At 31.6% G+C, this 25,915-nt stretch overlaps 3 protein-coding genes across 7 annotated transcripts; 2 read left to right on the forward strand and 1 right to left on the reverse strand.

The window, feature by feature from the left end:
- Positions 1-379: 379 nt before the first annotated feature.
- On the forward strand, positions 380-1,983 carry LOC148206743 (dof zinc finger protein DOF3.4-like). Its single transcript, XM_088114616.1, has one exon. It carries the CDS (start codon positions 989-991, stop codon positions 1,685-1,687), a length of 699 nt encoding a protein of 232 aa, XP_087970742.1. The 5' UTR covers positions 380-988; the 3' UTR covers positions 1,688-1,983.
- An 8,395-nt stretch (positions 1,984-10,378) lies between these two features.
- On the forward strand, positions 10,379-18,412 carry LOC124830600 (uncharacterized). Of its 5 annotated transcripts, none has more exons than XM_088104657.1 (13): positions 10,379-10,631; positions 10,742-10,807; positions 11,949-12,089; positions 12,178-12,264; positions 12,367-12,972; positions 15,155-15,637; positions 16,029-16,090; positions 16,174-16,279; positions 16,399-16,478; positions 16,860-17,189; positions 17,299-17,482; positions 17,573-17,802; positions 17,904-18,412. In XM_088104657.1, the coding sequence occupies exons 1-11, from the start codon at positions 10,566-10,568 to the stop codon at positions 17,360-17,362; spliced, it is 2,091 nt and encodes a 696-aa protein (XP_087960783.1). In that variant the 5' UTR covers positions 10,379-10,565; the 3' UTR covers positions 17,363-17,482; positions 17,573-17,802; positions 17,904-18,412. The 5 variants fall into 5 exon arrangements, with proteins under 5 accessions (XP_087960783.1, XP_087960782.1, XP_087960784.1 ...); XM_088104656.1 differs by having other exon boundaries at positions 17,299-17,466; XM_088104658.1 differs by having other exon boundaries at positions 10,380-10,631; positions 11,998-12,089; positions 17,299-17,466.
- A 3,425-nt stretch (positions 18,413-21,837) lies between these two features.
- LOC124830601 (salicylic acid-binding protein 2-like) lies at positions 21,838-24,306 on the reverse strand. The gene is made up of 3 exons (XM_047304372.2): positions 23,853-24,306; positions 22,345-22,470; positions 21,838-22,250 (listed from the first exon to the last, which is right to left on the reverse strand). The coding sequence occupies exons 1-3, from the start codon at positions 24,276-24,278 to the stop codon at positions 21,978-21,980; spliced, it is 825 nt and encodes a 274-aa protein (XP_047160328.1). The 5' UTR covers positions 24,279-24,306; the 3' UTR covers positions 21,838-21,977.
- Between the last annotated feature and the right edge of the window lie 1,609 nt (positions 24,307-25,915).

A 25,915-nucleotide genomic window follows, 5' to 3' on the forward strand; every position in this document is an offset into this window, starting at 1 on the left:
CAGCAATTAATAACAACTGCATGTCCCTTGAAAATCAAATCAAATTATTCTTATAGTATATGCATTTTCTACATGTGCTGGTAATGACATTTCCATAGCTGAATTGGGTTACGTTTGCCTAACTATAGGAAAAAATTTACAAGCTAAAATGAGTAGAGTGTGACATTATCCATAGTTGTTAATAACAAAAAAAATCGAACTTCGAGGCATACAGACAGACAGCATAGATGGGCTAGATTAGCGTAGGCCTAGGAGCTCTACGTCAAACCCGATTGAATAAGGAAAAGACAGGAGAAACGAATATATGGATATAATATTGCAACATGGCATGATTAGCTTGAGAAGTTGGAAGAAGAGGTAATCGTGAACAAAATCTATGTTTATTTATTTTTTAATGAAAACAGTTGGGTAGTTTTGCATTCCATAATTATTGCTACTCCCTCAAAGGCAGAATGCATATAATGGCCCTGCAAGGGCTATAATACCGGACAAGATAATGCTGGGACTACTTTATGTATACTTGTAATTAATTAAGTCGTTGTGAAGAAAACAAAAATAGTTTGTTTGATTGATTGGGGGAAGAAATAGGGGTTTGTGTAAATTGTGTTTGTGGGTTGGTGGTTTGTGTGTGTGCAGAAGGCGCAGCCCTATTAGCCGACCCAAGTAGAGAGAGGCTGTTCTGGAGCCGACTGAAATGTCGTGCTTAACAGAACACTGTAAAGCTGATCCCACTCTGCCTCATATAAGCCTCAGAAGATGTCTCTGTTTCCACCACAGATATTCTCTCTGACCCGCTTTCCTTTCTCTTCTCAATTCCTTTCTCTTCTCAATTCCTTTCCACCTCCTGACTCTCTCCTTCCCCATAAAACCCCACCGCATTCACATCTCAACACCCCAATCCTTCTTCACTCACCACTTACTCCCTACATTCATCTTCCCATAACAAACCCAACACTCAACTCTTCTTCCTCTTAACCCATTACACAACATGCCATCGTCCAACTCCGGCGAGAGCCGCCGACCAGTCAAGCCCCAGACCTCCGCCGGAGCACCGCCACCTCCAGAGCAAGAAAACCTCCCCTGCCCCCGTTGTGAGTCAACCAACACTAAGTTCTGCTACTACAACAACTACAACTACTCCCAGCCACGCCACTTCTGTAAGTCCTGCCGCCGGTATTGGACCCATGGTGGCACCCTCCGTGATATCCCCGTCGGCGGTGGCAGTCGCAAGAATGCCAAGCGTTCACGCACCCACCACACTGCCACGTCATCCTCCTCCTCCACCATGACGTCAGCTCAGGAGCACGCTCTACCTGCATTGGCCCCTGTTCCAACGACCCAAGGAGGCTCCATGCACTTCGTGGACGGTGACGTTAATAAACAGAACAACGTGAATGTCTGCGGGAGCTTCACCTCTTTGCTGAACAACACCCAGGGCAATGGGTTTCTCGCCCTCGGCGGGTTTGGACTTGGGCTCGGACACGGGTTCGATGATATGGGCTTTGGGATTGGCAGGACGGGCTGGGGCTTCCCTGGAATGGTGGATGGTGCCAACATGGGCAGCGGCGTTCCGTCTTCTGGATTGAGCCCATGGCAGTTAGAGAGTGGCGAAGGTGGGTTTGTTAGTGGAGACTGTTTTTCGTGGCCTGGGCTTGCGATTTCCACACCTGGGAATGGTCTCAAATGAAATGCTTCTTTTTATTTTTGGTCTTTTTTCTGGCTTGGGTGCAATGGTGGGCGTGCTTATGGTTTGAGTTTAGGGTTACTTTTTCCTGGGTATAATCATCTGTGAAATTTGAACTACAACTGAGACTTCTCTTTTCCACTTTAATTTTTTGTTTTTGTTTTTTTACTTCTTTGAATTGTCCAGTGCTGTGTATCTTTACTTGCTTACTGTTAATTTTTGGCTACCTGTGTGATTCAATTAGTGGCTGACGTAGTGTTGTTTGCTCTCTGGGATTTAAATATTTCTGAAATTGGATTGATTTTCTCGCGAAATTAAAGCAGTCATGGCTACATGAGTGTTTCATAAACTCATTATACCATTATAGGTTGATATTAAATATAAGATAAACAAAACACACCAATTTCTGATGTTGAAGTCTGTCTTTTCTGTTGGGAGACCAGACTTAGTCCAAGGGAAAATAATAGTACGACATTATCTCTTTAAAATTGTTAAGATTATAGTGAATTCTCCTATTTAATGAATTTCAATTAGCTAGGTAATTCTAAATAATCTTATTCTGGAAAAATATTTGAAATAACCTGTTTGTGTAACTTTTAACGCCGTTGAAAAGAGAAGGAACACTCAAGCATTTGTTTTATTAGTGTATAATGTATAGGGACCTTTGTTGTTTATTTGACTGTTTTGCTTTCCTAAAGTTTAGCTGAAAGATCTCTCGATTTGTGTTGTCTTGTTCCATTTGTTTTTTCGACTTTAGGATTCCAGTAAAGTTGCTTCTCTTCAGTTCTAAGTTTGGCAGTGGTCGTGTCTGAAAAAACGGCTTCAAAGGCTATGATAAATCCTTCTCAATAAGAGCCATTACTCGTTTTTTAATGCTTAATTGGTGTTAGTGTCTGTACTCACAAATTGCTTTCAATTGCCTCTGCCCTTAGTGTTGGTCTTGATGCTTTAAGCTCTGAGAAAATAAAATGAACTAAAATTTCCGCAAGTATCAGAAGAGAAAGAGGTTAATTTTTGACTAAATGATTTTCGGAAGAATTGGTATTTGTTAAAAAAATAATATTCTCAAGATAACCAAGTGTATCATTATATAAGATGTTTTGATAACAAAACAACCCCACCAAAGCATAGTTACATTCGAACTAATTGTATTGATAGTCTACCACACAATTAATGTATATAAAACAGTTGCCAAAGCAGATAGTCTACCAGTGACTTTTGTGTACAAGCTTATTGTTGGATGATTAAATCATTTGAAATTAATGTTTGTTATATTTTCATTCTAGAATTATGTGTGCTATTTAAGTTTTTTTATTTGTAGTTATTGTTCGGTTAATTTAATTAATAGGTAGTTCTATTTAATGTTGCAGATGTTGATGTGTGTGTATATAGTATCTACTTTATTAAGTAGAATTATTGATAAATTTTAGTATTTACTTGTTAATATTGATAAATCCATCATACTGCATAAAAAAGTTAAAATTGATTTTTAAATATAAATTAAGAAATTTACAGAACATAATTAATAATAACAGAGCATAATTAACAATAAAAATTTAACTTATTACATAATAATGGCATAAATCAGTATATGAATATAGCATATATATCAATTATGACTCTAACTGACATTATATGTCTAAATTTTTTCTTGAGTTTTAATTGATGTATAAAATCTTTCATATTTAACATTGATGACATTGACATTTGATCATTCGCATAGTCTAAAATGTCAGAACGCAAAGTTCTTCATAATATCTCAGGTGTCAAATTCATATTTCTCTTTACATTCTTTAATTTCAATCTTGGTTAACACATCACTAACTCAATATTATTTTTTTATTTTGTAAATATTCCCTCTATGTTAAAGTCAAGCATGATTGATTTTTAATTGTCATTCAAATATTATTTCTAGGTGAATAATATAAAACAATGTTAGTTTTCAACTGTAATTGGGTAGGATTCTTTTGTTAACATCAATAAATACAGTTTTTTTTTTTGTTAACATCAACATATAATATGCAAATTGATATTAATATGCATTATCTTTTTGTTTATATTGTTAATTACTTATACTTTGTGAGTCAAAACAATTTTTTACTCAAAATATTTACGAATTTTCTAAGCTATGTTAATGGACTATTTTTTGATGCGTGTAAATCAAGTTTTCCTTCTATTGAAATTTATATTAATTATTATTTATTATATTTTTGGTGTAACTAAAATCTTTCATTTAAAAAAATAAAATTTAATAACTTTATTTATTTTTATTTAAATAATTATTTACAAAATTAAATAGTTTAAATAAAAGTAGTTTAAATTTAATGTTTTTTTAAATCATAATTTTTTCTTTTGAAGATAATATACTCTAAAGAACATATAAAAGTATTATTTTTAATTTATATCATTACAATGTGCATTGGGTTAGTTGTGCTGAGTTTATTTTTGGATTGAGTTAGTTGTGATGGATGGCCTTATCTCATTGAACCTATGTCTCTTGGATCTCATAAAAAAGAAAATGAAAATATACACACACACATATATATATATATATATATATATATATATATATATATAAAAGTTTACTAACTTATATAACTTCTTAAATTATACTGTATTCATAAAAAAAAACAGACTTTAAATATAAAATTATTTTAATAATTTTTATTTTTAATTTAAAATAAAAATTATTCAAATATTTTTAACTTAAAAATTTATAATCATAATATATAAGAGTATTTTTGTCAAAACCAAAGTTTAGTACACTTTAAAATATTGTAAAAATATATATATTTGAATTACCGAAAATAAAATAAAGAAATGAAAACGTTGTTGTGACTATCTTGTCGGCAAGGCAGGGAAATGGTGAAGTTTCAAAGTTTTAAAACCGGTGAAGTCTATTCTTCTGCCATGATCTGCTGTTACCACCATTTTTTTTTTCTCATTGATGTAGTAATATTTCTACTCCGTCTTACATGATGCCAAACCTATTCTTGTCTTTTTGAATAATGCTATTTAAAAAACAAAATCAGGTGAAATAGTTTCAAATAAAATAATAATAATTCAATAGATTTTTTTAAAGTAATAATAATAACTGTTTATTTTTTACTTACTTGTTATATATATATATATATATATATATATATATATATATATATATATATATATATATATATATATATATATATATATATATATATATATATATATATATAATACTGTATTCTGGGAAATAATATACAAAGTGATGGTGTCAATTTTTGCGACATGATAGAACTCAGGGGACTATAGTTTAGTGTTGGGTTATTTCAGTGGACATACATAGATTTGGATTTACTTAGTCATGAGATCATCTGATGGTATTTTTAACTTAAAAGGTTAATATAATAGATTTAATATATAGACTACAACTTTAATATAATAAATTTCATGTCAAACTTTCAATTCCACGTTATTAAGATTTAGAAATTGTGAAAATGTGATATTTTATGATAGTCCATCTATACTTTTAAAATTTGTGTAAAAACAAGTCTCAATCATATTTCACAGTTTTAGATCAATTTTATTAAATGTTAAAATAAATTAAAAATAAGTAGGTGCATCATAGGTTATTTAAATTTTAAATAAAGATAGTATTCCAACATAACAACTTCCACAAAAATCTTACATTAGAAAAGTTAAAAGCAAATTATAATCAAGAGTGATTATCTTACAATTTTTGGGAAGTCGATATATCTTGAGAAACTTAGTTTCATCGACTTTCTGAATCATTCATAGCGTCGAGTGTTCTTCTTTTAACCTTGTTTCTGATATTCGCACTTCATGGATGGATGATGTGTCTGCAAAATACATTTCAACACCCAAATTCGTAAGGTACATCGGAACCTTGTAAAATGTGAACGACTTTCATTTCCCTTAATAACTGTATTATTTATACAATAATTATAGGTTTGTGAACTCTCATCTAAATGGGCAGGGTGAACCCAATAGTCCACTTACCTTTAATGTAGATTATGTCAATCTAAAGAATATCACGATAGACCTACTTGTGACCGGATAGGTAGAGCTAGGCTTGTGGCCCTATTAGAGGCTACTTGTGATCGAATTAGTAGAATCTGATTTGTGATCAGACTGATAGAGGTAGACTTGTGACAGAACTAGAAGAGGTTGACTTGTGATCTGTTTAGGTTATGCATAGTACAATAAATATTATTATTGAACTTTACATCAATTAAAAATTAAAGAACAATTTAATTTTAATATATAATTAAGAGTAATTTAGTATATAATTGAAAATAATTTTCATCTTATAAGTTCATTTATCCATAAAAAAGATGTTATAAAGGAAGCCACTATAAAGAGGTTTGTGATAAGAACATCATTATGTGTTGTGGAGTTATTAACAAACTGTTATTCAGCTAATCCTATTGTCAAGCTTTTCAATATGATATCTTTTTTTCTCTCTTATGTTTCGTATCTTCTATATCCTTTTTCTTTAATTTTTTTTTAATACATAATATACACTCTTTTCTGAAAAACTTTGTAAACGCTAACTTTGTAAAAAAATTTGATATAAAAAAATCACTTCCTTTGTATGTTTTTGTATTGTTTGGAATTTTAGTTTATTACAAATCAAGTTTGCAATGACTTTATCTACTATCTAAACAAAGTATACCACTGTCATAGTGTGAATAAGACACAATGCTGAAACATTAAGTTTAGAAACTTCAGAATTGAGAAGATTATCTTCAAGGATAACCATATAAATGTGTTTACGAAATTTTTATCAAGATTGATAGTGCTTTATTACTTTCTCATTTGAAGACAAGAAAAAGATGATGTTGAGAGTTATTTTATGATTTAAAGTCAATGTAGAGAATTATAGTTATTGACTTTAAATCTTGTGGAGCAACTGAATTTTTAATCATTGAAACATCTAGATCGCCTAATAAAAGGAAACATAAGACTATCCACCAAAAACAATTTACTAGTGTTAAGACTAATTAGAAAATTTTATGCATTTTAATTATAATTATCTTAATGATTTTCTATTATTCTTTAAAAATATATTAAATGTGGTAGAATATTGTATAAAACCTTCCTCATATAAATAAAAAAAGTTTTTCTTCGATTTATATCATTTTGTTTCTTTTATTGGTTTGTTATTATTCAGAACCACAGTAAACAAATGTCAAAATGTATTATTTTACGTAAATATTCGGTATTTTTTAATTTTCTTTGAGGAAAATTTATAATTAAGTGATATCTAAGTTTACAATGCTTTTTAGAATATTTGATTCATAAATCAAATTAATTTAATTTATCTTAAATTATCTTTTGGTTATAATTATTCCACTGTAAACTAGATTTGCACTATTCAAATCAAAGAGAATAATTGAGTTAAGGAGTTTGTTGATCTGGTAAAAATATAAACCAGATAAAATTCTTATCACGCAACTCGAACATGAAACAAAATAATATTATAATAAGGAGAGGTTTGAAGAGTTAAATGGTAACATCATAGTCAATGATCGCTGTGATTCAAAGCAACTCTGTTTCGTGTTCAACATGTCTACTAAACAGCCAACATGTGCCAGGCCTGTGGTCTGAATTCATGACTGAACCATTATTCATCCTCTGTACAAGATTTTATCACTAGTTTTTGAGGGTGATTTTTTTTAAAAAGAATATAAGTAGACAATACAGTTTTCTTTATCTAGTTTTTAGACTATGTTCTTAAGATGTGCAAAGAATGAAAAAAAAGAGATTAGGAGTACTAGTTCTTTTAATATTTTAAAATTGATTTAGTTTTTACACTAGATAATATGATAGGAATATGATGGTCTTGGAAACACACCATCTAATATGCATAATAGTCTTTGTTGGGTATCCAAATGTGAGTTTAAGTCTCACATTGTATAGAAATAAGAGAGTAGAGCAGTATATAAAGATGAAAGATCCATTAATCCATTGCCTTAAAGTTTTGGATAGAGAGTGATGTCGATCCCTTATATAGTTGGTTTAGATGTTATTGGTGTTTGTATAACTCACAGGGAACCTCCTCCTCGAAAGACCTATTCTCCTAGAGAAAAAATTGAGTGTGAGAGACTATGATCCTCTTTCCTTTCCATAATTTACGCAAAAAATAATAAAATATATTTAGATAAACATTCCATGTTATATGAGAGAATTTTAATTACTCATTTCACAACACTACATTTTTCTTTTATGAAAATCTTAACTCTCAATAATATTTTCTCTCTCTATGATTTAACTTTTATCTTTTTAAATAAATAAAAAAATCGAAATAAGAATTAAATATAAAGTTATGTGTAGTATGACTTGTTTAAATTGAAATAAACTAAGTTAGTAATTTTGTTTTGTTTTGATGGTTGATGAGTTGTTTAAATTTTATATGTAATTCTTTAGTGTAGGATAAAGAGAAAATAAAGTTAGTTTCCCATATAAAAAAAATTAAATAAATTTGAAGTATGTTATATGGTTATCCAAAATTATGTGTTAAATTATAGTGGTTTAAATCCTCCGATGGTTCTCATATTTATGTGGAAATATCAATTGGGTCCTCATATTTGAAACTGTCCTGGGTCATAATATTTGTAAAATTGAACAAATTTTACCCTATCCGTTAAGTTGTCCTAAACGGCGTTAAAGTATATTGATGTGGTGATATTGATATGTGTGATCTTATTACGTGGAAATAATTTTAAATAATGACGTGAAATTTGATAACTTTTACTGCTACCTCATCATCCTCTCCACAAAAAACCTAATTTCATAACTCTTGCCGCCATGCCGCAACTGTGCCGCCACCATCATGCCGCAAGGCCGTCGCGTAACCCTAATTCGTTCTCCTCCATCAACGCATAATCTTCTTCACAGTACATACAATGCCTACCTTGCCTCAGACAAGAGCCGCCATCAACAACGCAAGACTTCATGCCACCACCCAATTTTCTCCATCGCATTAGACCATCACCGGAACGCCAACGACGCCTCCATGGCCGCTGCGATTCGCAAATCTCCACGAACGCATCCATAATCTCTGCGAGCCAAATCGTAAGCCTCTTTCATGGCATTCTCCATAATTGTGCGGCCCACGCTCACGGCAAGTCACCATTTTCGCAACTCGAAGCCACCAGAAACCAACCCAGAATCATGTTCTCCCCACCATCAACACTGACCTACAATCAGAAAAACCCCAATCGCAAATCGTCGCGACCATGCACCGCTGTCACTATGTTTGTCTCCTTCATCTCCACTATCGCACATACCTACACAACAAAACCCAATATCGTTTTTCCCAATTCTCTTGCGAACCCTGCGTAGTCATCTCATCACCACCGCAACACCGTGACCACCAAGCCTCCACCTTCGTATCCCGATAGAAAATTCCCTGCAAAATCTATTCATCAAGATTTCCTAATTTACACCATGAGTTTGATTCACCTGTATCATCTATGAAATTGCAAAAAGAGAAGCACAACCATGAATCTCCACGGCGCGGCAGGGGGGAAGAGGCGAAACCCTATTCTCGCATGTGTGACGGTGCAACAGTAGAAGCCCCTTTCCTCCAATCTAAAACCCTAATTTTGGGTAGGGAAGGGGCTGACACATGTGATAATTTTTTAATTTAAATAAAAATTCCACCTAATTAAATAATGCACATCAGCATAAACACGTAATCACATTTTAACACGTTTAGGACAACTTAACGAATAGGGTAAATTTTTATCAATTTTACAAATATTATGATCTAATTGAGACTGTTTCAAATATGAGGACCTAACTGAGATTTTCACATAAATATGGTGATCATATGAGGGTTTAAACCAATTATAGTTTAATGTGTCTTTATGATTTTTTGTATGATTAAACTGAGAAGAGGTTGATATTAGTATTTGTTAAAAAATAAAATAAAAAAAACAAACACTTTCTATGTTGTGTTGGTGAAAGGAACTCTTAAATTGAATTTTGAAATTGAATTTTGAAATTCAGTATTCAACTTAAATTTCCAAACTCCATTCGAATCTAAGTTCAACTACAAATCTTATCTACATATTATCAATATATATATATATATATATATATATATATATATATATATATATATATATATATATCATTTATATTTATTGTGGGATGCTAAGGTTAAGGAAAAGTGAGTGAGGGAATAAATATAAAGAAAGTTAATTTTTTTATCCTAATGAGAAAGTCAATTTGGAAATTTAAAAAAACTTAGGAAAATAGGAAGAAAACTTGGAGGTGCATAAGGAAGCCCTTCACTTTCAGTAGTATCCCATGCAGCCCATTTTTGAGTCTGAAGATAACTTCGTCTGTCTTTAGATTTTATTAATTTATTCTCGTAATTCTCTGGTATGTTATAATGATAAGAAATAGCTTTTGCAAAATTCTTATATGTTTTGGAAAATAAAATTGACAATGTGCTAAAAAATTTATCAATTTATCTCAAGATTTCAGAATAAAATTATCATTATGAAATAAAGTTTTTTTTGAAACAATTTAAAATATATTCTTCAAAAAGTTTCTAGAAATTTTATTCTGAAACATACATTTTAGAGTAGTTTTGGTAGGTTTTTAATATTTATTAAATACAAAACTTTAAAAGATTATTTTTCATTTCAATTCCTATGAATTGGAAGGAGTAAGAAGCAATCAATAAGCAAAGAGGAACCGGGGGATTTGTTCAAATATCAGCTATTGTTTGTAGTAAAGTACAAATTAAAAAGGCAATTGCCACATTACACGTTGAAACGGCAGCGTTCTGATAACTCTCTCGGCACCCAGTAGCTTGCTGCAAGACACCGCAAACAAATCCAAGTCTGACAATTGCGCCGGTGAAATGTCTCCGGCCGCTGAACTTCAGTGGCTCTGCCGCCTCATCGACGACTATCTCCGGCCCTACACGGTGGGTTTCACTCTTCCACCTCCAACGCTACCCTTTCCTTCGTCCTTTTTTTCTTTTTCTATACATGTCAACTCATTCCGTTAACCAAACACGCTTTCCTCATGCCTCAGGAACCATGGGCCTCTGTCTCTATTTCCAAAGAGAAGGAGAAGGAGATTCTAATCGCTTCTTGTCAGGTTTTGCTTTCTTATATTCAAAATAGGTTTAATACCTGGTCCTTATAAAGGGTCAATGTTCAATGTGGTCCCACCTTTTTTTAGAAGTTCAATGTGATCCCATCTTTTGTAAAAAGTGTGCAATCAAGTCCTTTTTGGAAACGGCGTTAAGTTTTTAACGGAGCAGCTGACAGGGTGGACTGAAGTTAGCTACGTGGCTTTGTGTGGGTAATACGTGGCAGTGAGAGGGTGATACGTGGCTGTGAGAGGGTAAATCAGAAAATTAGAGTTTGAGTTGCAGAGAAATTGAGATTTATTGTCGTGTTTCTTCAGAAGGATTTGTAATATTTACCTTCAATCGACTACGCTAAGTGACTGATGTACGTGATCATTGATAAAGAACATGTCTATGGCATTTATGTATATGTGTATGTATATTGTAATTGCTGGTTTGAGAAGCTCTAGGATGATATGGAAACATGGAAACCTGGTTTCACGTGTGGATCTCTGAACTGCTTCTGTTCTGCATCATTAGCGAGAGATTTGATAGAATGCAGCATGATGTTCAAATTGCCGAGCAGCTTTGGAAAGAAGTCTACATATTGAGGTGAAGGCATCTCTGCATTTCTTTGTGCATATATACCCATCTGTGACACTTTCTTTCTCAAGCAACCATCTTGTTTCTCTCGTTAACATAACAACAACGACAACAACATGGGAGGTCTCGAAGATATCAAGAACGAGGCAGTGGATCTGGAGCGGATTCCTGTGGATGAAGTGTTCCGCGAACTGAATTGTACGAAGGAAGGTCTGACGAATGAAGAAGGCGACAATAAATCCCAATTTCTCTGCAACTCAAACCCTAATTTCTGATTTACCCTCTCACAGTCACGTATCACCCTCTCTCTGCCACGTATTACCCACACAAAGCCATGTAGCTAACTTCAGTCCACCCTGTCAGCTGCTCCGTTAAAAACTTCACACCGTTTCCAAAAAGGACTTGATTGCACAATTTTTACAAAAGATGGGATCACATTGAACTTCTAAAAAAGGTAGGACCACATTGGCCCCCTTTCTAGGGACCAAAAGAGGTATTAAACCTTCAAAATACTATCAAATGTAAGGCACCTGATTTATTTATTTATTTATTTTTGCATTTTAGGTCGTGACAAAAATTAAGCTTCGGATTCGTGAATTTGATTCTTCTGCAGAGCTGAAACGTGCTCCCGACGAAGAGCAATGGTGCGGTTCGAACCAGCATTCGTCCGTCGATCAATGTCTGCCTAGAACCGTCACTGAGATGGTAAATGTTAGGACCAGATTTTCATCGACGCACTTTTGTATAACGTCGTTGTTGCAAACATAATTCCGTGTTGTTTTTGGTGACATAGATGGTTTTGTTGACTGTCAAGAGCGAGTTTGTTCAACACGTGGCTGTCAATGCTCTTTCCTTAACTTCACGGTTTGTGCACATAACGGTATGAATGTAGAAGTTAGTTTCCTTGATGAATTTAGGTTACACATTTAAGTCTACCATGTGATTCCCTGTTTTGTTTGTCCTTCCGTGTAATAATATGCAGGGGAACAATTGGGTGAGGTTTATTCATTTTTTATGCTGTTGGTTGGAAATGGCGATCACTAAGATGATCTCATGTTCGTCTGGGCCTTCTTCTGGAACTGAGAATAGTGAATTTGATAGTTTTGATGTTGAGTTTCTGATGCAATATGGGATTAAGGATTTTGATTGGTCTACTGTGGCTGGTGTTCTCCGAGTCCTGCGAGTTATATGTAAATATTTAGAGGAGGAGGACTATGATGATGGCCTTGTCAAAGTGTACCATGACTCTGTCAACTCCTGTCTTTTAAAGATGCCGTGGGATTTGTTGGACAAGTTCTGGAGTTGTGAGTTTGGTAGCATGAAAAACAGCTCTTCTATCAATCAAGTGCACCTCAATAAGTTCAGTGTTATGGAGCCTGTTATGATTTTTCTTGGGACTTTTCTTCAGTTTCTATGCTCCTTGGTTGACCAGAAGGATCTAGTGGAGACTGATTGTGATTCTATTGATAAACATCCACTTTTTATTACAGTAGTGAATCTTGTACCTAGACTTGCGAAATGGTGTCTCCGCAAGCAAGAAGATAATACTGAGAAATGCATCATTAATTACTTGAATCACAAGCTGCTGGTAAGGTTCATCCACTTGTACAATGAATGAGCATGATAATTGAATTTTTGGTCACTTGTATTGGTATTGGTCATTGTTTCCATTTTAAATTTAATGGAAGAGTAGGTTGTTATTATAAAAATGCTTTTTGTCATGTAGGGTTGAACAAGTAAAATCTTATTGCTGACAGAATTTAACAATATGTTCCATTTTAATTTCAAATCTAGTTTCTTTTTGGCATGATAGATATGACCATCTAGATAATATTATGGAGTTGATATGTCGTGTCAGTATGCTTTTTATGTGATTACGCTAGATTTGTACTAGTTTTATTGCAATTGACCTTGACCAGTGAAATGTAATGAGAGGCCAGGTTAATGTTTTGGATGGCTATTATTCAGAGTATCATTAGTGAAATATGTTCTCCTTTTCCCATCTGAACTCTAAAATTCAGTAGTATGCGTAGTCTTCGGCTGTATAGTGTTGGAATTTTTTGTTCATACATGGGTATCAGTGTCCAGGTAGTTGCGCTCAATTAATATTATATTATCCTTGGAAATAATCTCCCACCGAGTCTATATGGATTATAAGGAGATCGTATCTACATTATCCTGAAAATAAAACACTCATAAATTTTCTCAAAAAAAAAAAACTTGTTCTAACTTATTCTAAACCTCGTCCTCTAATTAGAACATATAACATTGGCATAATGAATAGTTGAGTCATCCCCACATTCCAGTGTAAAGAAGACATGTTGCACCAATTGAAGCTTCAGTGTGCTACTAGAAGAAGGGTTATAAAAAGCTTAGGGGCCATTTGGTTTTAGAAAATGCATTTTTGGATTAATTTTTGTTTTTACGTTTAATTACAAAACATCTTGTTTTTATTTTCACTTTGTTTCTTGTTTTCAAAAGTTTATGCTGGAAACAATGAAAAGAAAAATGACAAGAAAACTTGAAATGTTTTAGCACTTTACCAATATAAACTTTTGAAGATAAGAAGAAGAAATGTTTTTGTAATTAAAGATGAAAACTGATATTGGAAAAAAAAAGTTTTTAAGCCAATAGTCTTTTAAGTTGTTATTCATGTTTGCCATAAAATCAATGTCTGGAGAAATAGATTGACTTGCACCGCTGTTGATCTTTTCAGAAAACAGTTGCACACTGAAGTCTTGTTTGAATGTTGGTTGAAAAATAACATAGAATTTGGGTTAAGGGTCTAATTCAATTCTATATTAGTTTGTAACGGGAGGACTATTCATACTTTATAAATTCTTTTCAATCCCCTCTAGTAGATATGGGACTAAATTTGACCCTTGAGGCTACAACTAAAGCAATGCCTAAAGATGGAACAACAATGCCTAACTAGGGGGACACAGTCAAGACTGACCTAAAGCATGCCCTAGCTTAATCTGTAAAAACCAACTTGTAAGATAGGATTACCAAGGTTTATAAGCTCTATTCCAGCCATATGCTTAGTTGATTTAAGACTAAACACCACAATTGAGACTGCAATTAAGACAGACTCCAAAGAGGCCACAACTATCAAAGGTTAGGGGTGATCTCAGTTTAAGACAGCTTTCCAACAATAGCCGCTTCCCCATTTTGGGTTGGTTGCTGGGTTCACTACCTAAAAAATTCAAAAATTAAAATTTATTAATTAATTAAAAAAGGAGCAAATATTTGAAATAGAAAAAAATGAAAATGAGAGAAAAGCTTTTGTTTTAAATATGACAAATTAAATTGGCAATGATATAATAAAAGTCATAACATAATAATCAAAGTTATATATCTTTTTAATTTTTTATTTATAAAACCCTGATAGGTTCAGCTTGTCCTGGCCTGCTTTGGATGGTGGGTTGGGTGGGGCAGCAGGTTAAGTGGGTCGTAAAACTCAACCTATCTTGCCAAAATTGATGGGTTATGCTTGGTGACCTGTTGGGTTGGAATTGTTTTGCTAACCCTGTTACTTGTTCTAGTAACTGGTCTGGTAACAGATATAGTAATCCTTTTATCATTTCATTACCAGGGAGATATTTTTTGTTATCATAAGTTTCTATTTATTACTTCTTTGCTTGGAGAAGTTTAAAGTGAAAAAGAAGTGAAATTACTTTGAACTTAGAACTTTGTTAAAAGACATTTTCTAGGTTGCTATGTTCAGAGTGGAAGGACTCTTAACTATTTATTTACCATGTTTTATGCAGATCCTGATGATTAGACTTGGTTCACTCACAGGTCTAGACTGTCGAATCCCTTTTTCTTGGATTGAACTCCTTCATAACTATTTTGAAGAGTTTTTGCAGCAACCCTTAACTCAATTTCACTCTGATCAAATTAATTGTCTGGAAGGCTCTCCATTTTTAGTGAGTTTGTCTGATGGAGAAGCATGTCTGACACATTCTGACCACCTACAAAGACAAGCTGTTTACCTCTTACTGGCTTGTTCTTTCAGTTTGATCAGTCAAAGAGGAGAAAATGCAAACCACTGTAATTGTTCAACTTTGTCCTCCTGTTTCACCACTAACCCAGATTCAGAGCATGATTGCTTCTGCATGAAAAAGGGATTTCTAGAACTTTACAAGTGGATTCAAAGACATCTTCCTACTGCAATCTCCATCAACCATGATAATTACTTGGAGATATGTATGGACTTCATGTCATCTTTCCTCCAGCTATATCTTCGTGAGGTTTGTCTATCCGTACAGCTTGTGTGTGTATTAGTTTATGGGTATGATGCTTGTTTGGCATGGTCATTGTCTTCAAAACATTTTTAAATTCTGTAATTATAGGATTTTATGACTACCAACGGGTATTTGATTTAGTTACTCCGTCAAGTTTGGGTAGCTCATCATGTATTGTAAACTGTTAAGCTCGGATAATTTGAAAGAGTCCAGTGTTCATATCAAATCATTTCAAATCTTAATCAGACATTTTGAGCATGTATTTCCATTCTTCTTAGGTTGGAAATATATTTGTGAAACTGAGGTATTGATGAGTGTTATTTTTCTTTGGAGTTTTGACTCTTTTAATGACAATATCTTGAAGTTTCATTGGTGTTATTTATCACTTGAATGGCAGGATGATCTATTGTTTGAAGTGCTTTTACTATTGTTTAGTATATCATCCCGTCTCCAGCAACAGTAAGAAATTGTTTCAGTGTTTTGCTATTTTTTATCAACCAGTTAATGGAAGGATCCGCTTTAATGAGATTTGGATGATGTAGGTCTGAAAGAAAGGATGCTGCTTATCAAGATGTAACGAAAGAGTTTCCTTTTGCGTTGTCAGACATTTTTAATCCAGTGTACCATTTCCATCTGTTCCTTTGCGAGGCTAGTATTATGCACTACCTTAGCTCATGAAGATGGACACCCCATTGCTGTCCGCTTTATCAATTATTTATTTTGTAAAACTTAAAAGGGGTTATTATCTTGTTCTTATTTATCTGCAGATACATTATGATCATCAAGTGCTTCTAGATTATCTCATTTCAAAAGATACTGGAATAAGCTCTGCTAAATATCTTTTAAGGTAGTTCATTGTAACTTTATTGGATAATAAAATTTCCTCTTTCCGTGATTACAAATAAACTTGAAAAGCTATAATCAGATCTGGTTGTGTCAACCTGTTTTCTGTGAATGCGAGACCTTTTGAACATATTCCTCTGTATTTCTGAATATCCCAAGGTTATAGTTTGGCCTCTTGCTTTTCTATGATTCATATAAAAGAAAACTCTGGTCAGCTCCATATTTTTAAAGATTTTGTTTTAGCCTAGAATTATTTTTTTCATTTATAAATTCTGGGGATTAAGTTCAGGGTTTAGAATCATCAGATTACATTGTTAATTGTTTTACTTATCCTGACTTGTTACTTAAAAGTTGGCTTTTACTTTTTCTCTTTTGCACGTTGTAGATGCTTGCATTTGATATGCAACTCATGGAAGTTATTTGTGGAATTTCCATTATTTGGAGAATTTTTGGATCAATCATCTTGCAAGAGAAGAAAAATTGTAGGGGATGGTCTGCAGTTGCTAGCAGATGGAATGCCTACGTCAGTTGACAACAGTGGAAGTACCATGTTGCTTATCAAGAATTATAAGGAAGATAGTGGATGTGGCTTCAAGCGTTACAATATCAAACCATTTAAGAAAGCTGCTGAATGTTTATTATCTTTGAGCAATTCTGTTTATAATCTTTATCAAAAGAAGTTGTTTCCTTATAATCCCGAAGTGCTTTTGAGACGGTATGCTTCTTGACAATGCATTTATTGTTCAACAAAAGGGTCAAGCTTTTAGAATTGTGATTCTTTGTACCTGAAGGAAAAAAGTAAGTGATGAACTTATTTCTTGTAGTCTAAGAAGATTTCGAGAGTTCTGCTCTCAGGAAAGGGGATCCCATGGACTAAAAACTGAGTAATTACCAAAACTGCATGTCTGACCCTGAAAGCTTGGCTATCTTGTGCTTATTCTAATGGTTACAGAACAACATTTTTGGGCGAGTAGGATGCTTACGGAATAAAGGCAGGCCTTATCTTGAGTAATTTTAAAATTATATGAAAAATTCTTGTCTGTTATTTCATGGTTAAATTTTAGTTTTCTAGTTGAATAGACTTCTTGCTGTAAACAGGTATTGCTGGCACAAATGAGCAGAATGTGGAAATTTTTTGTGCTGGTTCAGAATTGATTGGGTGTAATATGGCCAATACATTGACATAGATGGGACTTAGTGCCTCAGCTTTCCATATTTTTGGTGCTTGTGTCCTATGTTAACAAGCTGGAATTACTCCAAATCCATCAATTACATTACATGCCATCTCCGGAGGGTCCGGCTACCAATGTCATCTTGAACTTACGAAGGTACAAGTCCATTCCCTCAACTTTTAGCCAGCAACATGATCTTCCTTTGCGAGACCTTTTGTACTATATTCTCAGTAATCTAAGCAATTATTGTGTTTTAGGATGTCTTTCTTGCGGATTCCTTTCTCTTGGTACTTGGAGCTTGCATTCTTCTTCAAACAAGCATGTAATGAGACCAAAACTGGAAAACTTCGTTGCTTTGCTTAAGCCAGTACCCCACCCCTTCACTTCAAGGCTTGCATTAAAATGGTTTCAATTGCTTTATGTTATAATTTTAAGCATATTAGAGGGCGGGAAAAAAGGTCAGGAATATGGAATTATGCTAAACGAAGCACGAAAGTCTCTATTCAGATTGAGAAGGTGTCTTAGCTAAATTACCTTTTTCCAGTTTTGAGAAAGTTTGGATTGAGAAGATCTCCTCCCATGGGGCGTTAAGTAAACCAGGATAAGATGGCTGTTTCACCCACTTTTTCTTCTTGACAGTAACCTGTGGATATGAATCAGATGTACGTGGGTCGAATAACTTTTTCTGAAAAAAAAATCACAATTGTTAAAGTTGACCATGGAGTACCGGCTTCAATATATTTTAAGTCTCTAAAATTATGACTTTGCTCTCTTTAGTCTTAAGTTTGACGACATTTTCTAATTCTTATTTAGTCCTCATCATAAACAATGTTAAAAATGGAAAATATTACTTAATATATTTAGCATAACAAAAGGTATTTTAATCTAAGATGTTTATTTTTATATGATTTAATTAAGTAATATATTTTCTATTTAATTTAAATAAGATGTTATACATATTATTTCTATTTGATTTAATTTAAATAATATATTTTTACAATACTGACTTTATCAATCTATAAGGTATAATAATTTTTATGGATGATAATGGGGTTGGCTCATCTCATTTTGGTGCGTCCTTTATAAGAATTGTGGATTAGTTTTATTGATCTATTCCGTATAAACAAACTTAAAAAAAAATTATACAAATATTGTAACAATAATTTTGAAGAGAAATAACAAAATAAAATAGAAGAGTTGAAGTGAAGAAATAACAAAATAAAATAGAAGAGTTGACTTAGAGATTATAATGTGATAAAAAAAAATTTATGGGTTATGTAAGCTAGCCTATTTCTACTTGTCATTGGCTTGTTCAAGCTACGAGTCATACAGGACAGACCTAAGTATATCAATAGACTAAAATATTTAATTTGTCCCACACTTTTTCTTGTTATAAGTTCACAAGGTAAAATCGATTTTGGTGAGAAGTCATGTGTCAAGTTACATCTAAATCCATTATCTACCTATCACAGTTCTTTTCCACGATTATAACTAATTATTGCTTCACCTAGTGAACTATTATTGTTTTATAAGGCACTTGAAAGACAATCTTGTGAAATTAATGTTTTAGAGTTCTTTCCTCCATTCGTCGTGTGCCAAAATCATTCTTTACATGTCCTCTCTTGTCACAATGGTAGTATTTGAGATGTTTCTTACTTTGAGACTTTAAACTATCATGTGTTTGACTCCCACAAAATTCATATTTTATTTATCTACCACTCATTATAGTCAAAGTCTTTGCTTGGTTTAAACTTTCCATCCTAAGTACTTTGTTTTTTTTCTAGATTCTTCTTCAAGGACTTCCAACAACCTCCTCAAAGTGTAGGTGTTCATCAATATTATGGTTTGTTATATCGATTATTAATTGATCATATAAATCAAGTAAGCTATGAGTAAAAGCTTTGCATATTCATTTCAAACTACGTTGAAATTTGTTGTTGAAATTTGTTGTTGAAAATTGGACAAATAATGCATTTAGAATAATGATGTGGTCCGTTACTAATGTTGATTCATTCATTCAAAAGAGTACTATGTTTGTTCTTGAAGAATATTCTTGTGTAAAATGACTTAACCTTATACAATTTGATGAGAGTATCCAAAATCTTTCTCGTTGTAATTTTTTCCATGAGGTTGGATATAATAATATCTTCCATTGCTAAATGCAAATTTGCAATACCATTATTATTAATTTATTTTAACCTTTAATACGTGATGTTCAAAGGTCATTTTTTAATCGTCGCTAGACAATTGTCTTCTCTTAAAATTGCATTCATCTTTAGTTTTCACAATGAAAAATTATTTTCATTAAATTTATTTATCTCATATTTTGTTGTTGTGACTTTAAAATCAACTTTTGCACTTTTCACTGCGAACTATACTGTCTATAGAAACAATAGAAGTAAACTATGAACCAGCACACTAGATAATTCCTAGAAAAGAGACGTGGGTGAGTAGTGGAAACAGAATAAGAAATCAAACTTATCAAATTTTGATACCATTGTTGGATACAAAACGCATAACTAAAATAAATGAAAATAAAAGAAACAAAATAGCAATAAACAATAATGTAATTTTATTAAAAAAATACATTATTTCTAACTAACGAGGAAACGATAACACACTTTTTTTAATTTTTCTCTCAGGTGGTAAAACAATAAAAAAAAAGAGATTTTGGAATGGTTTCCTGATAAAATACTATATATGCTACATTTATAACATAACATGAAATTTAAACATCAAGGTAAGTTTTTCAATTAAACTCTAATTACAATTGTAAATTAATCAAGTTTTTCTATATAATAAGTTATTTAAAAAAATTGAAATCGAATTCTTAAATTAGTTTCATTCTAAATTAATTAAATAATATATATGATTTTGTTTAACGAAGGCTTTATAATCCGTAGATAATATGAATCTACCCCACATTTATTTCCGTCCCTGCATCTCTTAGGTAATGTTGTTGTATAGTTTTTCATTGACTATTTAGCAATTTCGTGGGTCCTTTAATAATTTTCTTTTTTTAAAAACAACTTACTATTTTCTTATAATTATATATTGCGCAAAACTTTAGAAAAACAAGCCTCTAAAATGGACACCATGTGTAAAAAAAAAATGAGAAATATTTGAATGCAAGAATAAATATATAGAAAAATGGGAAACAAATCTTAAGCTTCCATTAGTATAAATTATAGATTCACGTAAATTACAATATAATATACTAAAATTAAGAAATTACATATAATATACTAAAATTATGTTAATTTAAAACCTATAATAAATAAATAAAATTAATGTCGAGACCATACTAATTTTAATAAATATAAAAAATAAATTAGATTTATGTGAGTGATGTTAATATCAATAAATGTTGATATAAAATAGATTAGAGTTAATTAAATTAAAACTTACTTAAATAAATATTAATGATAAAATTATAAGATAAATACAAATGACAATAATTTTAATATATCAGAATTTTTTTATTAATATAATTTTTCTTATTGTAAGTACATCCATATAATATTATTAGAGTAAATTATCACATTCGAAGTAACTTTTGTCTTTTTCAGCGACACTTTTAATGACGATTAGGCTATGGTTTTAGAATCACAGTGGAATGTTATTTTTAATCAGCATGGATTTGTCTTTCTACAGTAGTAAATCTTTTATCCAATGAATGTTGGTTGAACTTGGATTTTTAAACATAATGTCAATGGATAGATTGATAAGTTTGGATTATCACTTGATGTGTTTTAGAAGTTCGTAGATGAGTTTTATTCATAATTAGTAAGGGAAGCAAAGTTTGTACGTAAAGTGTAAAGGGTTTGAGCATCCCAAATGCTCTATTAAATATGTTTTATATTTTGTTGATAAAAAATATGAGTGATTTGATTATGAGTTGATAATAAATAAAATAATTAATTCAATAAACAATAAATTTTATTAAGATAATTTTAATTCAAACTTTAATATTATTTTAATTTTAAACATAATCAATTTATAAAATAAAATTTACATTAAACAATTAATCTTATTTATATTCAATATAAGATTTTTAAAAAAGAATTTCATAATTCATTAAATTAAATTTACTTAGTATCTTTGCTAAGAACATTTATTTGATTAGTGTGAGTTTTGGGTTAACATCCTGAGAAGAAAACAACTTCATTCATAGCAAAAACAAGAAAAAAATAGTCCAGAAGTTGCAAGCCCTTTATTAATTTATTTCGTGGTAGTAATTTCAAACGAGATGTTATAGTTGATAGAGAAGTAAAATTGAAAGCAACAAGTAGTAAAAGTAAAATAAAGGTTGCATGATGGATTTATGGCTATTAATTTGCTATGTTCTGGAGAGCATCAAATAGTTGGCGAGGCTTGCTATTCATAACCATATGATCTGCGCCTTTGATAGTGAGAACGTTATTGACGGCGGCATTTTGGATCATCCATTGTTGATAATCCACAGGAATTGCAATGTCCTCAGTGCAGACAATATAGGAACGTGGAACTGACCCATATCCCTCCTTCGAGAAATTCTTCTGCCTTGACAAGTCCTCCAGGAAGAGTGATGATGGCCTTACTAAACTCTTGGCCAATTCAAGGTCCTGAAAAATCCCTCCCAGCCTTTTATATTTTATATACTTTGTTTTATGACATTTTCATAACTAAAACAATCATTCTTTTCTAACTAGTAATTACCTGAACGGGAGATCGTTGGTAGAGCTTGTTGGTCAAAAACATGGGACCAAAGAACATTGATGTTTTGTTTCCACTCGGTTCAAACTTAGTATCCATCCATGCAGACGTGGGGGTCCTCTCACCGTACTTTTCAACAAAAACAAAATAATAATATCAATCAAACTTTATCATATTTCTTTTTCTTCACGTGCGTCTATTCATTTGTAAGAAATTTCTTATTAATTATCTTTGATGAGACTCGTCAACTATCATTTATGTACATTAATATATATAAAAGAATTATTTTCTTACCATTACACTTCTAATTAGGATAATAAAAAGATAGGCCGAACAACATTTTTAACTTGGATACCTGAAACAACTTGGGCCTACCATGTATAGTCAAACATTAAATAAATTTGAACTTGTTGCGATATTTTATATTAATATAATCTGATTTCATCAAAATAGTTGGATGACAACCCTTTTCAACCTTAACCCTTTTCAACCTTAAATAAGCTAGCATCCTGCAATCAACTTGACAATCTGGCATAAACCCATTTTTAGTCTGTTTTCATATAAAAAATAAAAAATTTCAATTTATTTTCATATGATATTAAATTTTCGATAAAAAAATAAATAAATCCGACCGTTCGATAGATCTGGTTGTAAAGATATATTCATTTTCAATTGGTAAGTCAGCCTCTTTAAATCCATTTTTAACAAACTAATATTTAATCAGACTTAAAGGGGTCAAATTGACCGTTTTGTCACCCCTACTTCTAATTATATTATATAACACTATTTTGTTAGTATTCGGTTAAAATTATTGTTTTGCACTCTTTTAAAGCAAGGTAACAAACGAAATATTTCTTCACGATATTAGGAGCACAATTATAAGTACTACTTAAAATTTTAGATAGATTTTTAACGTTAGTCTGTTACATAGCATCTTGCTTTTGTAAATTTGCTGTGTATGAAACTATATAACATATACGCTGCAGCTGTTGCTCATAAATAATAACTGTGAAATATATACCTTATATAATTATATTATAATAATTGTGCTCGTGAAGAAATTGAAAACTTATTTGAGATATAAAATAATAAAGAGTGATAAATTACATATTACAAAAATAAGATTAAATATATTATTAAACTTACGACTAAGCTTTCAATTTTAATTTCTAATATAAAATAAATATATTTTTAGTTCTTTAATTTGCGGGTAAAATTAATTTTATCCATTGTTTCAAATTCGACACACGAGTTAGCTTTTAACATTATTATATTACGAAATCGTTAATAAAAATCTGAAGGAAAAAAATATTCTAATTACACGTTAAGAAAATAAAAACATATTTGTTAGAGAAAGAAAAAAGCATGTGATTGAAAGAAATATTTTGAAAATGTATTGGGTTCATGTACGTATCTTTCATTTTAATTAGTTTCCAAAGTACTGGGCAGCAATTGCATTTGTATAAGTAATGAAAAAAAATATGATGAAAAGTTGAAAAAGTAGCAGATACCTTTTCTAATACATAAGAAGGGCGGTGTTCTGTGTCAGGAAGAAAAGCTGATACGAGAACATTACGTTCAACTTTTTGTGGATATTCGTCGGTGGCATGTGCTAGGTTGAGTCCCCCGAGGCTATGACCAACTAGAATGACCTTCTGATTAGGGAGAGTTGTGGCCAATAGCTGCAACAGAGGTTGATTGTACACTGCGAAAGTATTAACATCGTCAATTTTCCGCATGTTGATGCCAGAAGCTGCAAGGTCCAGTGCTGTGACCTTGTGACCTGCAGATTCCAAGAGTGGCTTCAGCTTGTACCAACTCCAAGCTCCATGGCAAGCTCCATGCACCAGAACAAAATGCTTCCTATCTTTACAGTGTCCCCAACTCATCATGCTCAAACAAAAGATAAAAATCAGAACAATTTTTTCTGAACTCATCTTCTATATATTCTTCTCCTGCTTTTCCTCGTCGATCCTTTCCCGCTATATATAGACTCAGAAACGGTTTGGTTTACGTCTTGTCGGCAAATTAAAGGTAATTAACATGATTACAACAGTTTTTTTTTTTATTACAGACTCAAATTACTGGTTTTCTTTTCCTAAATACACTCGTTAACATGTTAAGCTTCAGATAAATTAATTCATGGATATACACTTAAATCATTTGCAAATTCTGATTGTGTTTGACAAGTTACTCTAATGACTTTAAGTTTTTAATTAACTTATAAATTGGTTTTAATCAATCTCACAAAATTTTCAAATAATATTAGACATTATTACAAATTTTAACACCTCATGTTAGTATGTTAACATTTCAAAATTAATCAATAATATGATATTACAAGAAAATGTATTAAAATAAAAAAATAAATATAAAATATGAGAAAATAGCACAAAATTAATGATAAAAAACTATATTAAATCATATTTATATTTATTATAAAAAAATTTAAATAAATACATAATGATAAAATATTAAATTATTTATATTATTTTTCATAAATAAAAGTCAAATCAAGTAACTTATAATGATAATTGACTTTTTGGTATCGTGGTGGATGAGAGAAATTACAAAACGCAAACGTTCATGTAATTCCTTCACGACGTGGGTAGCAGAGAATATGAAAGGGAGAAAAATCATATTATATTAGTGTATCAGAAAACTTCTCTAAGTTTAGATCAGAGGAAGGGTCTTAAGATATAAACTTAAGAAAGTAATACATTCCTAAGCTAAAGTTAGAATCTTTTTTAAGTTTAATTTATTTAAAAATTAAATATTTATTTATAAAATTTACAATAATTTGATCAATTAATTTATTTTTTAATAATTATATCAACTTTAACCAGCGAACAATATATATATATATATATATATATATATATATATATATATATATATATATATATTATAATATTATAGACGTCGGACTCTCCTTCACAACGCATATTTAAATGGTTGACAGGATAGTTGAAGAGTTAATTTTTTGAGTCAATGAAACATCCGTTGGAGGGGTCCCGATGTTTATAATATTATAAACGTCGGGCTCCCGGACGTCTAAAGTCCCACTTATTTACGAAAATGCTACCAGTCAATTATTTACATTAGTGTTTTCGTAGACGAGCATCTATTGGATTACGTTAGTGTTTTCGTAGACGAGCATCTATTGGATGACATTAAAGGCCAATTCTATATTAGTGTCCTCCTTGAACCGACAACTAAAGTTATAAGATTGTCCTTAAACTTTCTAACGTGTTTAAAAATCATATTGTGTCGATATCACATAAAATAAACGTATAAAGTGTATATAACATAGACAATACAGATTATCTAACGTTTAATTGTTTATTTTATTTACAAAAATTTCACTAATATTTTTAAATGTTGACTTTTTCTTGACATTAAATGTTGGACGGTAAAAACTGATTTGGTAATAGTGAATCATGGATATACGTAAGTATATTAACCAATAGAAACAAGTTTTATGTACACTGTCTTTTAGTTTTTTTATCCCGATTTAACATCTAATAAAAACAATATTTTTTTATTAACTCATTTTAAATTATTTCATATTTTA

The sequence above is a fragment of the Vigna umbellata genome, chromosome 1 (genome assembly GCF_029865625.1).
Source record: "Vigna umbellata cultivar VRB3 chromosome 1, Vumbellata_1.0, whole genome shotgun sequence".
Lineage (NCBI taxonomy): Eukaryota > Viridiplantae > Streptophyta > Magnoliopsida > Fabales > Fabaceae > Vigna > Vigna umbellata.